We start from the raw sequence: 12,958 nt of genomic DNA on the forward strand, positions 1-12,958 counted from the left end.
CTGGGGTCTCTGTTTCACTCATTCATTCATTCATTCATTCATTCATTCATTCATTCATTCATTCAATACTAATTTATCAGGCTACAGACCCAAGAGCAAGAGCCTGGAGGATTTAAAAGCCATCCCGGCCTCCCCTGACCAGGGGCTCTGAATTAACATTTTTATTTAATTAACTAGGAAGACTTCCTGGAGGAAGTGAGCCTTGAGGAAACTTTTTTAAAGCTCAGAAAAGGGCAAGAATTTTCTAAGTTCATCGGCATCCTTCATCCCACTGAGCCTCCCAAAAGCCCAAAGCCTTTAACTAGAGAATTTGTTCAGTGGTTTTCAGGCATGCCCTTGGGGTGTTCTCTGGGATACTGGGGCAGTCTGCCATTTTCTTTTTGGCTCATTTGACAGATGAGTTAAGGGGGGGGGGGGGTTGTATCAGGTCTTGTTGAGACACCTATCACTGACTGTGGTCAAGTGACTTTCCAGTACCTCAGTTTCCTCATCTGTAAAATGAGACAGTTGGTGGACTATCTGACCTATTCTAGACCTGTTGCTTAATGAGAAAATGTGTATGAAGCATTGTCCATGGCAGCTGTCAGGATTATCACCCTATTTTTATTTCCCTTGTAAAATGGGGATTTAGCTTATATTTTTCTCCATCACTTTTTCCATTTTGGCAAAACAAGGGGACGCTTTTTATCAAAATGCCTTTCTTCTCCTCCCCCTCCCCCTTTCAAATGGAGGGCTCATGCCATCTCTACCAGGGAGACTTTCCTGATTGCCTCTTGGGGCAATACCCTTTTCCTAGGACCCTGAATACCTCCCTCTAGAACTTTGCATAGCATTTTGAACTTCCGGGTGCATTAAGCAAGGTCCTACATGATGATTATCTTGTCATCTTGTCTCTCTACTAGCCTGGTGATAATCAGGAGGTCTGATAAAGAAATTAGTCCTCGGGAGTCTTAATGCTGATGAAATCACATAAAATCACAGGAAGTTAAAGCTGGAGGGGATGAGAGAGAAATTCAGCAGCCAACTAATCCAACCCCCTCATTTGACAGATGAGGAATCTCTGAGGTTCAGAAAGGGGGAATGTCCAGCCCCAGAGCCACACAACTAATAATAATAGTAGTAGTAGGGGACAGCTAGGTGGCTCAGTGTTGACAGCCAGATCAGGAGATAGGAAATCCTGGGTTCAAATCTAACACTTCCTAGTTGTGTGACCCTGGACAAGTCACTTAACCCTTACTACTCTTCTGCCTTGGAAACAATACTTATTATCAACTGTAAGATAAAAGGTAAGGATTTGGGGGGGGGGGTAAATTTAAAAAAGAAATATACAGATAAAGGTTTTTAAACAAGTAAATAAAATAACAATAGTTAACATTTACAAAGTGCTTACTATGTGCTAAGAGCCTTACAGTTATTATGATTTTGATTTTCACAACAACCTGGGAGGCAGATGCCAATATTATCCCCATTTTACAGATGAAGAAACTGAGGTAAATAGAGGTATGGGTGACTCACCCAGAGTCAAAAAGATGGTAAGAGTCTAAGGCTGGATTTGAACTCTGGTCTTCTTGGCTCCAGGACCAACTAGTGAGTGTAAGAGTTGAAATTTAAATCCTGAACTTCCTGCCACCAAGACAAGCACCTTTCTACCACACCACTTCTTGAAGGACAAGAACTACTTCACTTTGGGCTTTCTGTGCCTGGCACAATGTATTGTTATTCAATTGTGCCCAAGAATCATTGGTGAACCCCGATGGAATTTCCTTAGCAAAAATACTGGAGTGGTTTGCCATTTCCTTCTCTAGCTCATTTGACAGATGAGGAAACTGAGGCAGGGGTAAGCTACTTGCCCAGAGTCACACTGCTAATATGTGTCTGAGGCCAGATTTGAACTCAGGAAGATGAGTGTTCCTGATTGTACTCACTATGGTGTCCCCCTAGCTGCCTGGAGACTGGCTTAGCTCTTCTCACCCAGCATCACCCCTAGTTGAAGCCCTTATAGCAGGATGATTGCAGCAGCCTCCCCTTTGGGCTCTCTGCCCTGAGTCTCCAATCCTTCCCCTGCAGTGCCACCCAAGTGATGCCCCTAAAGCAAAGTCCCTGCCCCATCACTCCCCCTATCCGGAAATTCTACAGCTCCGGCAATTGCCTCGTGGGTCATATCAAGCCCCCACGTCCTGGCTCCGGCTGACCTTCCTGGAACTGTTACCCATTAACTCACCTTCATCAAACTGGGGCTTGAGCTATTTTTATACCCAAGGGCTCCATCTCCCCTCCCTCCTCCCCAGGACTCTGAGCTCACTTTCAAACCCAGTTCAGCTTTGGGGAGTCTGAGTACAGATCAAAGCACGTCATCCTTCACTTTATTTCCTTCATGATTTTTTTTTACTGTATATGGGATATGTGTCTTCAGTCACCACGTGAGGAGTATGAAAATACATAATGCATGCAAGCTCTGGGATAACCCACCATTCACCACCTCGGGGAGGGAGGAAGGGCGGGCAAGAATCTGAATCCAAAATGTCAGAAGACTATTGTCAAAAATTGCTACTCCAGGGATCAAAAATGTTTTTAAAATACTTAATAAAAATTATATAAAGAGAATCAAAATTTAAATGATGAATAAAAATTAAAAAAACAAACATAACCAAATAAAAACCTCAGTTCAAGCGCCTCATCCTACAGCAAGCTTATCCTCGGATGCCCTCAGATGCTAGAACCTTTTCTATCCCTTCCAAATTACCTTGTATTTTTACTTTGTAAAATCTGTTCCTTACTGATATGTGTACATACTCTCTCCAACATGGCATCTAATTAATTAGCAAATGTGTTTAAAAAAAAAAGCCTCTACCTTCTATCTGGGAATCAATACTGTGTATCGGTTCTAAGGCACAAGAGCAGGAAGGGTAGGCATTTGGGATTAAGTGGCTAGGAAGTATTTTGAGGCCACATTTGAACCCAGGACTTCCCCGTCTCTAGACCTGGCTCTCTATCCACTAGGTCACTTAGCTGCCTCCAATTAGCAAATGTTGATCATTTGATGAGTAACTTGGATTGGTCAGAGCAGCAGCCTTTCTGACAGGGGGTCACCAGTTTCTGTGCTAGGAAGCTCCCTCACACCCAAGGGGAACCAGCTCCCCTGCAGCCCATGTGCCCAGCCACCTGCCTGCAGCTACCATCTTCCCCAGCATCCTTTATCTATTGAACAAATATGTATTAAACATCTACTAATGATTTTTATTGTTATTAGTTTTAGTCATATCTGACTTCACGACCCCCTTTGGAGTTTTCCTGGCTGAGATACTGGAGAGGTTTGTCATTCTCTTCTCCAGTTCATTTTATAGATGAGGGAACTAAGGCAAACAGGGTTCAATGACTTGCCCAGGGTCACCCAGCTAGGTTTACTATTTCCTTCTCCAGCTCACTTGATAGAGGAGGAAACTGAGGCAAACATGGTTCAATGACTTGCTCAGGGTCACCCAGCTAGGTTTGCCATTTCCTTCTCCAGCTCATTTTACAGATGAGGAAATCAAGGCAAAGCTCAATGACTTGCCCTGGTCACACAGTTAATAAGCCTCTGATGTCACATTTGACTTCTGATCTTCCTGCCTCCAGGCCTTGCTCTATCCACTGTACCACCTAGCCATCCCACCTTCTATTGATAGTATATTCCAAACCAGCAAGAGAATGGGTACACTGGACTAGAAATCAGGAAAGTCTGAGTTCTGATCCTAACTCAGACACACCTGCTGGGTGATCCTGGACAAGTAAGGTAATATCTCTCAGTCTCCTTTTCCTCATTCACAAAATGGAAGAAATAATAGCATTTCCCTCACGGAGTAGTGGTGAAGAACAAAGGAGATAATACCTATAAAACTGCTACCTAGAGAAATACTATAAATGAAAAAGGAAAAGGCAGAACCCTCCAGGGGCTTCCTGGAGCTCAGAGGCCACACAGGAGTAGGTCACATTAGATTGATTTCCATACTCTCTCTTTTGGCTCTAATTTCCCTTAATTCTATGCAGTGCAATAAATGTTAAGATTCAGGATGAGATTATAGAAAAATGCTCCAAGAGTTTACCTAGTAGAGATAAGGCAACACAGATAACTCTTGAATATACAATGTTGCAAGACTAACTCTTCTCTTTCCCAGATTCCCAATCAGATAGTAAGCATCTGCAGTTTGCCAAGTTCTACACTAAGGATCAGAAGATACAAAGACAAGAATGAAATCCTACTAGCCCTCAAGTAGTTTACAACCTAAAAGGAGGAGGCAGTCAGGGATAAGTAAATTCAGGTAGATACCCCAAAATAAATCCACAGCCGGGGAGTGCAGGGCAGAAGTGTTAATAAATTGTTGAAAAGGGCTTCTTGTAACAGGAGGAGGAAGGTGCTAAGCCTTGGAGGGAGCTAGGGGTTCCTGGGGCCAAGTAAGTCAACAAGCATTTATTGGAGAGGACCTGGGTCCAAATTTGACCTCGGACACTTTCTAGCTGTGTGATCTTGGGCAAGTCACCTAAACCCCAATTATTATTAAGACAGGAAAAGTAAGGGTTATTTTAAAAAGGAAAGAAAGGGGTTTATTAAAAGGGAAAGAAAAGCATTTATTAAGGGTCTACTATGTGCTAAGACCCGAGTTAACTTCTTATGATACAAAGAAACAGAAAAGTGGGAAAGTGAACATTCCACCCATGAGGAGATGGGGAGCAATCTTCCTAAAAACCAAACATTCCTGTTTTATAGATGAGAAAACAGATCCAGAAAGGCCAGTGGCTTGCCCTAGAGTTACAAAGCAAGTCAGGGACAGACTTTAAAACCTAAGTTTTCAGATACCCAATCCATGATCAGTCCCCAGCACTGGCTGTCTTGCACCTCTATGTCTATAATTATCTCCCCCTTTACAATGTAAACCCCTTGAGGGCAGGATCTGTTTCACTTTTTCTAGCCTGGCACATAGCAAGCATAGCTATTGATATATAAAATATTCAATGCCAAAAGGGCAATGCCAGAATGGGGTGGGGGGAACTAAGTAACTCAGTAGGATAGAGAAGCAGACCTGAAGTTGGGAGGTCCTGCGTTCAAATGTGGTTTCAGACACTTCCTAGCTGTGTGACCCTGGAAAAGTCATTTAACCCCCATTGCCTAGCCCTTATCACTCTTCTGCCTTGGAACCAATACTTAGTAGCAATTGTAAGATAGAAGGTAAGGGTTTTTCGAGGAAAAAAATTAAAGATAGATAGAAATGAGAAATAGATAAATGAATAAATAAATAAATAAGGCAGGTACCAGACCTGAGATTTCATTGGCCCGGGTCACAGAGCCAGTCAGTAGATATAAATTATTGGCAAGAATCAGATCCCACATTTTCTACGCTCTGAGATCAGCTCAAAATTCACTCTGCCACACTTTCATATTCATATACTTGTGAATCCATTTTTACATATTTCACTTTAAGGTGAACAAAATGCTTTCACACAGGATTCTGGATATTATTGAGAGCCAAGATGGAGGAATAGGGAACACCCTGAGCTCTCCCAAATTCACCTCCAAACAACGCTAATTCCCCAAATAAGAATAAGTCTTCCCTGTGCCCCTGGTACTCTGGAACCAGCTTTCTAGTTTGAGTTCCATGATCCTCTGATTCCCTTATGATATTCCACGGTCATGGGATGTGCTGGGAGCTGAGCTTTAATGAATAAATGAAAAGCTCCAGCCCATCTCTCTCTCGCTGATCCCACTGTCTATCTTTCTATCGCTCTTGCCTAAAATTAGACCCCTAATATTGTCCTACCTGTTCCTGTTGAACTCTTTAATCCTCCAGCCCTAGCTCAGATAGCATGGCCATCAAGAAGCCTTCCAGGACTGCCAGTCACCATGTAAGTTCCCTTCATCCCTGCCTCCTTCCTGAAATGGCCTTTATCATCTCTGGACAGGTGGGCACAGGAACTAGGGCTGGCCCCTCTCCTCTCCTTCCCCTCCCCACTGATGACCAAAATACCCTTCTCAAAGCATGCCTCTGAGCTCGTCAGTGATCTCATTCCAAAACCTTCCAGGGCTCCCTGGTGCCTCCAGAACCAAATCCAGATGCTTGGCGGAGCCTTCAATGCCCTTCAGACTCTGGCTCCAATCTACCTGTCTGCTCTTTTTCATTTTGAAATATCACTCTCCTTCACACAGAAAGTTCTGGCCAAACCGGATGCCTCCCGGATTTTATTCTACCCTCCTCAAGTCTCTGCTCAATCAGGTAGAGCAGACCCCTTGCTGGAATGTACTCCCTCCCCTTTCTCCCCCGTGGAAACCTTTCTCTTCTTCCAATGCCACCTCCTCCTGGAAGCCTACCCTCCATCTGAAAGCATTCTCTCTTCTTTAAGTCTTTTAAGTTCTCTCCCTTGAGTCCTTTGAATGGGTCTCTTCTGTCTCCAATATGATTTTGCCTTGTGTATTTGGCACCCCCTTAGTGGACCAGAAGCTCCCACAGGCCAGGATACGGGCGGAATCTGTGTCTCATGGGCTGGCACAGAAATACGGACTCAGTAAACAGAGAATGCAAAGCAATGTGCTTCCCAGCTAAGGGCTCAGCACTAGGGCCTGGGCTAAGGTGGGGGGCTCCATACCAAAATTCTCTGCAGGTCTGTACATAGGGACCTCTGGCTGACTTTTGTAGCAAGCCCAGAGGTAAACAAGGGAGGAAGAGATGAGGCTGGGTTGGGCTGCTCTCTCCCTCCAGGGCCCCAAGGCCCAGGGCTGGGTTCCCTCTGGGATAGGGCTTTGTCTGCTTGTCAGGAGTTTCTAAAGCAAAAGGGGCCAAGTTTCAGGCCAAGCCAAGGGTGGGGCCTCCTCAGTCATGGGGTGAGAGGACTGGAGATGGCTCCCAGAATCCCCAACTCAGATCTGGAGAGGAACTCAAAGAGATATACCAAATCCTTTTAAGGAGAGGGAAACTGAGGCCCCAACTGGAAAAGGATCACACAGAAATTTGGGGCAGGGCAAGGTGGAACCCATATTTCTGGCCATCCCAACTACAATAAATCTGAGATTTACTGGGATGGGACTATGGTTTAACCAGAGATCTCAAAGCACCTTTCTAAAAAAAAAAACCTTGGCTCTCAAGGCACCACACCCCTCAGGCTAAAAAAGTTCCTGGAGAAATCCAGTGGCAGTAGGTAGAGGAATCTCCCAGTCCAAGGGCAAGCCTTTTTTCCATAGGGCTCTGTAGGGAACAGGGGCAACCATTCTCCCCCCTGCCCCCAAACTGGAAAGCCTGCTGTTCTCTAAACAGAATTATTGGGCCAAGAGATAAGGAAAGAGAACCTATGGTGGGGAAAAGTCTAGTACTTCTATTGGCCTCAGTTTCTTTCTCTGTAAAATGTGAGCTTCAATCACCAGCCTCTGAGGGTCCCTCCCAGCTCTTGAATCTAGAAGCCTCAATTCAAATCCCACCTTCTCCCAGAGATTTTTCCCAGTCTCTCCCCCACCCCTGAGTGCCTTCTTCTGGGAAGACCCATCAGCCCCCAATCCGTACCACACTAGGTTGTATGGACAGTTAGTCATGCTGCCTTCCCCATTCCAATGGGATTCCTTGGGAAAAGAGCTCATTGTTCCTGCCCGGGACTCCCAAAGCTTAGCCCTGTCCCTGGCACACAGTAGGCACTTTAGGCTGCTGACTGACAGAGTGGGACGGACTCAGACTGAGCCCAAGGCTTTCTGTGAAAGCACCAGGGAGGGAGGGAGTTAGCCAGTGGTTCTATTAGAGCTCTGAGGAGGTGCTGGCCATGGCTCCATGGGGAGCGATGGGGAAGAGGCTGCCCCTGGATTTACAAGCAATTACTCCTGGGAGGAATCCTGGCTGGGGGAAGGGTCAGGGGATGGGGGAGGGTACCCTCTAGCACTTTGGGGAGGCAGGAAGGGGGGAGACGTTGGAAGGAGAGCTTTCAGGAAGGGAGCTAGCACAAGTCTCTAGGAGGAAGGATGGGGAGGAGTTAAGACCATGGCTTAGTGGGAAGGGTAAGGATGGAGATGGGGATGGAGATGGGGATGGGGATGGGGTTGAAGATGAGGGCAGGGTGGCGGGAATCTTGGCGTCAAAGGCCTAAGACTGCAGAAGCTGCGGGCCTCCCTTTCCCCAGGAGTCCCTAAGGCCCAGCCTGTCTGTCCAGCCCATCTGCCTTTCACGGCACCTGTGCCCGGTGGGGGAACGGAGGGGGGCGCCGAGGGGGGGCGCACAGACCCTGCCCTTGGATATGAAGGAGGATGTGGCCCAGAGTCGAGTCTGGCTCCCTCCATCCCTTTGCCCGTCTTTTGGCAGCATCTTCCAGGAGCCCAGGCTTACCGGGCTGTAACCAGGAGGCCAGGCCCACCACCACCTGCGGGAAGCCTTCCAGCCCCAGCTCTCCGAACCCCGAGCCCCCAGCAGGGGCGCAGGGGGGCCGCCGACAAGGGGTGGGGCCAGCCACTGACAGCCCCGGCCCAAGAAGCAGAGGCGGGTTAATCCGTGAGCCCCCCCCCCCGCCCCCGGCCCCAGCCACTACGGGAGAGAGCGCCAAAGGAGCCCCCATACTACTGCCATCACTACAGCCTGCCCACTCCCCACCCCCGGACTCCCCATCTACAGACCGACCCCTGGTTCCAGGACCCTCCCGCCTCGCAGCGCCCGGTCTCCTGGTTCCAGAGCTTTAGCTACCGGATCCTCAGACACCCCCCCCTCCCCGTTCCAGGCCCCGGACCCCCAGAGGCCGGCTCTTCCAGCCTTTAGACCTCCGGAGCCCCAACACCCCCAGCCCCTGGCTACTCACTCCATGGTTCCCGCAGTCCGGGCGTCTGAGGCTAGCCGGAGGAGGAGGAGGAGGAGGAGGAGGAGGCAGCGACCGGCAGGGAGGGGCTGGGGGAGGGTGGGGCGAGGGGAGAGCAGCCTCGGGGGCTCAGGGCTGGGCCCCCGGGGCGGGGGCGACGGCAGCGACCGGGCCCAGGTGGAGAGCGGCGGGGAGGAGCCAGAGCCGGAGCCGGGATCTCCGAGCGCTCGCGGTGCCCCCCGCACCCGCTGCGCCCTCACTCCCCGCCGGCCGGCTAGCGCAGGGGCGCGGGACTGGTCCGGGCTGCGGGGCGCGGGGGCGGGGGCGGGCAGAGGCTCCGAGGCATCGCAGCCGGGAGAGGAGCGGAGGGAGGGAGGGAGGGGACGAGACGGAGCGCTGTTATTGTCCGGGGCGGGCGGAGGCTAGGAACGAGGGAGCTAGCGAGCGCGCGCGGGGGAGGGCTGAGCTGCGCTGGGCTGGGCTGGGCTGGGCTGGGGCTGGGCAGGGGCCCGGGAGCGGTGCGACGCCGCCTCCTGCCGGCAACCGGCCATCACTACAGCCTGCCCACTCCCCACCCCAGCCCGTACCCCCCCACACACAGCCCTCCAGGAATCCTTCCTCCCAGCGCAGCCTGCACGTATCCTACTGGCCCGCGATCCCAATGGGAGTGAGCCTGGCGATGTGCTCATCTCTCCCATGCAGGGTTTTACAGGGGGAGAAACTGAGGCCCACAATGGGAAAGGGGCTTAGCCAAAGCGGGGCAAGGAATCATAAAAACCCTGAAACTGAGACTTCGGAGGGTCCAACCAATCTGACTGTCCTGTCACCTTTGCTGCCTCAGTTTCCTCAGCAGTAAAAGTCAGGGGGCAGCTAGGTGGATAGAGATCCAAAACCGGAAACGGGAGTGCCTGGGTTAAAATATGACCTTAGACAGGTTTCAGCTGTGTGACCCTGGGCAAGTCACTTAACCCCAGTTGCCTAGCCCTTACTCCTCCTCTGCTTTGGAACCTATACTTAGTATCAAATTTTAAAACAGAAAGCGAGGATTTTTTTTTTTAAAGAGAGACAGAGAGGTCACCAGCCTAGGTGGGAATTGTTCTTACTTTTTTACTCATATTTGTGGCAAAGTCTTTGTTTTTCTTGTTTCTTTTTTTTTTTTAAAAACCCTTACCTTCCGTCTTGGAGTCAATACTGTGTATTGGAAGAGTGGTAAGGGCTAGGCAATGGGGGTCAAGTGACTTGCCCAGGGTCACACATGTTTTTCTTGTTTCTAAGGTGGGTAGAAAGGTAGGGCAATGGAGAATGGGGAATGGGGCAAAGATTGGGAAAGAGGGTAATTGAGGTGTCTTTTTGTTTGTTTTTAGAAAGAAGCAATTTTTTACTTTACAAATATTAAGGGGTCTGATCCTGAAACAACCCTGGGTGCCCTTTTAAAGATATATTAGCGATAAGAAAGCTGAAGCCGACAGAAGTGAAAAGATTTGCCCAGGCACACAGATAGGAAATAGCAGAGGTCACGTTGGGGCTCCAGTCTTCCCAACTCTAAGTGCAAGGGGTCATGGGGTTCTGTTCAGAATAAGAGGTAAGGGTCATTTAAAACTTAACGAAAATAAAAGATGGAGGGTCTTTAAGGTACTTCAGTCACGTCTGACTCTTCCTTATCCCATTTGGGGTTTTCTTAGCAAAGACACTGTTATTTCCTTCTCCAGCTCTTTTTACAGATGAGGAAACTAAGGCAAAGAGGGTTAAGTGACTTGTCCAGGGTCTCACAGCTAGGAAATGTCTGAGGCCATATCTAAACTCAGGAAGAAGAGTCCTCCTGACTCCAGGCCCCCCACATTCTACCACTGCAACACCTAGCTGCCCAATTCCATTAGAAATCCTTCTGATATGTGCTCTTTTCTCTGATACTGCCGCTATCTAGCTGCAAGCCGTCATGTCATCATAGTACAGAAGTCTCGTATTGAGTCTAAAACTGAAGGTAAGGGTTTAAAAAAAAATCAATACTAGGAAGTGGTTCCAAGGCAGAAAAGGGGTAAATGCTAGACAATGTTAATTAATTGACTTGCCCAGGATCACACAGCTAGCAGTTTCTGAGCCCAAATTTGAACCCAGAGCCTCCCAATGCCAGGCCTGGCTCTCTAACCATTGAGCCACCCGGCTGCCCTCACAGTAGGCTATTAATAAATGTTTTGTTGATCCACATTTCTAACTCCAACCTCTATTTAAGTACCCCCAGTTCTTTCTTGGACAGCTCTGAATATCACTTCATTTAATCTGCATCTCTGAAACTCCCCTAACCCTTAGGGCCAGATAGAACAAGGCTATTCCCTGTTCTACATGAGGCCCTTCAAATAAGTGGGTACAGCTAGGAATCCATGAGCTTCCATGCACTGGGAGCCCGATTAGACATCAGAAGGACATCAGCAAGTCTTTCGTGGACTGACTAGTGACAGATCCCAACATAGGGAACTCACACGACCCCGGAGAACTCAACTAACGCTACTGGAGGCTCCTGGGAGAGAGGGACTGAATGTCACACCATTTGTGAGACTTTGGGGGAAAAGAGGACAAAAATGAGGCCGCTCCTACCCCCAAGAGGCTTCCTTTCTGCTGGACACTTCTGCTCTGCCAATAAATTAATGCAAAACAAAGTAATACATAAACATTTAAAAAGGGAGAGAGAACTGGGCAGCCTTGTGGCTCAATGGGTAGAGAACCAGACCTGGAGACAGGAAGTCCTGGCGTTCAAATGTGGCCTCAGACACTTCCTAGCTGTGTGACCCTGGGCAAGTCACTTAACCCCCACTTCCTCGTCCTTACCCAATCTTCTGCCTAGGAACCAATATTTACTATTGATTCTAAGCCAGAAGTTAAGGGTTAAAAAAAGGGGGGGGGGAGCTCATCCATAATTGGGGAGATGACAAAAGGCTTCTTAGAGGAAGGGGTACCTATGAGGAAAGTCCTCCCAGAATGCCTCTTTGGGGTACAGAGGTGACCTTGAGTTCTTGGAGTTAAACTAAGACACAGTTGGAAAGTCCTCCCAGAATGTCTCTTTGGGGTGCAGAGGTGACCTTGAGTTCTTGGAGATAAACTAAGACACAGCAGGAAAGTCCTCCCAGAATGCCTCTTTGGGGTGCAGAGGTGACCTTGATTTCTTGGAGTTAAACTAAGACACAGTAGGAAAGTCCTCCCAGAATGTCTCTTTGGGGTGCAGAGGTGACCTTGATTTCTTGGAGTTAAACTAAGACACAGTAGGAAAGTCCTCCCAGAATGTCTCTTAGGGGTGCAGAGGTGACCTTGAGTTCTTGGAGATAAACTAAGACACAGCAGGAAAGTCCTCCCAGAATGCCTCTTTGGGGTGCAGAGGTGACCTTGAGTTCTTGGAGATAAACTAAGACACAGCAGGAAAGTCCTCCCAGAATGCCTCTTTGGGGTGCAGAGGTGACCTTGATTTCTTGGAGATGAACTAAGACACAGCAGGAAAGTCCTCCCAGAATGTCTCTTTGGGGTGCAGAGGTGACCTTGAGTTCTTGGAGATAAACTAAGACAAAGCAGGAAAGTCCTCCCAGAATGCCTCTTTGGGGTGCAGAGGTGACCTTGAGTTCTTGGAGATAAACTAAGACACAGCAGGAAAGTCCTCCCAGAATGTCTCTTAGGGGTGCAGAGGTGACCTTGAGTTCTTGGAGATAAACTAAGACACAGCAGGAAAGTCCTCCCAGAATGCCTCTTTGGGGTGCAGAGGTGACCTTGAGTTCTTGGAGGCCTTGTTAAGCAGAGAATCAATTCTGGCAAGGTCTACCTTCTGGAAAGGAGCCCGTCCAGCAACAGGCAGCTTGCCGAAGACCGAGCTGGCTAAGAGGAGAGAAACTCTTGATCTGTAGACCAGAAACCTGGTGATGAATTCTTTGACCCCAGAGAGTCAGGAAATGAGGATGAATGCAAAGTTGTTCTGAGTCCAGCGAGGACACTTCTCTAATGGAGCCAGAGGATGCTAAGGATCACATGATTATTGGACTATCTATAAACCCTTTAATTCAGTGGCTCTCCACCTTTCTAATGCTGTGACCCCTCAATACAGTTCCTCATGTTGCGGTGACCCCAAACCAAAAAAATGATTTTGGTGGCTCCTTCAAAACTGTAATTTTGCTACAGTTATGATTCAGAA

General features: G+C 48.4%; 1 protein-coding gene across 3 annotated transcripts in view; it reads right to left on the reverse strand.

Annotated features, from left to right (window-relative positions):
* The window catches only part of PALM (paralemmin), a 28,450-nt gene extending 19,207 nt beyond the window's left edge, over positions 1-9,243 (reverse strand). The window contains exon 1 of one of the 3 annotated variants that reach the window (XM_007489422.3): positions 8,794-9,243. In XM_007489422.3, coding sequence (XP_007489484.2) covers positions 8,794-8,798 — 5 coding nt within the window. In that variant the 5' untranslated portion in view covers positions 8,799-9,243. The remainder of the gene's footprint in view (positions 1-8,793) is intronic. The other 2 variants (XM_007489423.3, XM_007489424.3) reach the window with 2 other exon arrangements.
* Positions 9,244-12,958: the final 3,715 nt, after the last annotated feature.

This window comes from Monodelphis domestica, chromosome 3 (assembly GCF_027887165.1).
Source record: "Monodelphis domestica isolate mMonDom1 chromosome 3, mMonDom1.pri, whole genome shotgun sequence".
Lineage (NCBI taxonomy): Eukaryota > Metazoa > Chordata > Mammalia > Didelphimorphia > Didelphidae > Monodelphis > Monodelphis domestica.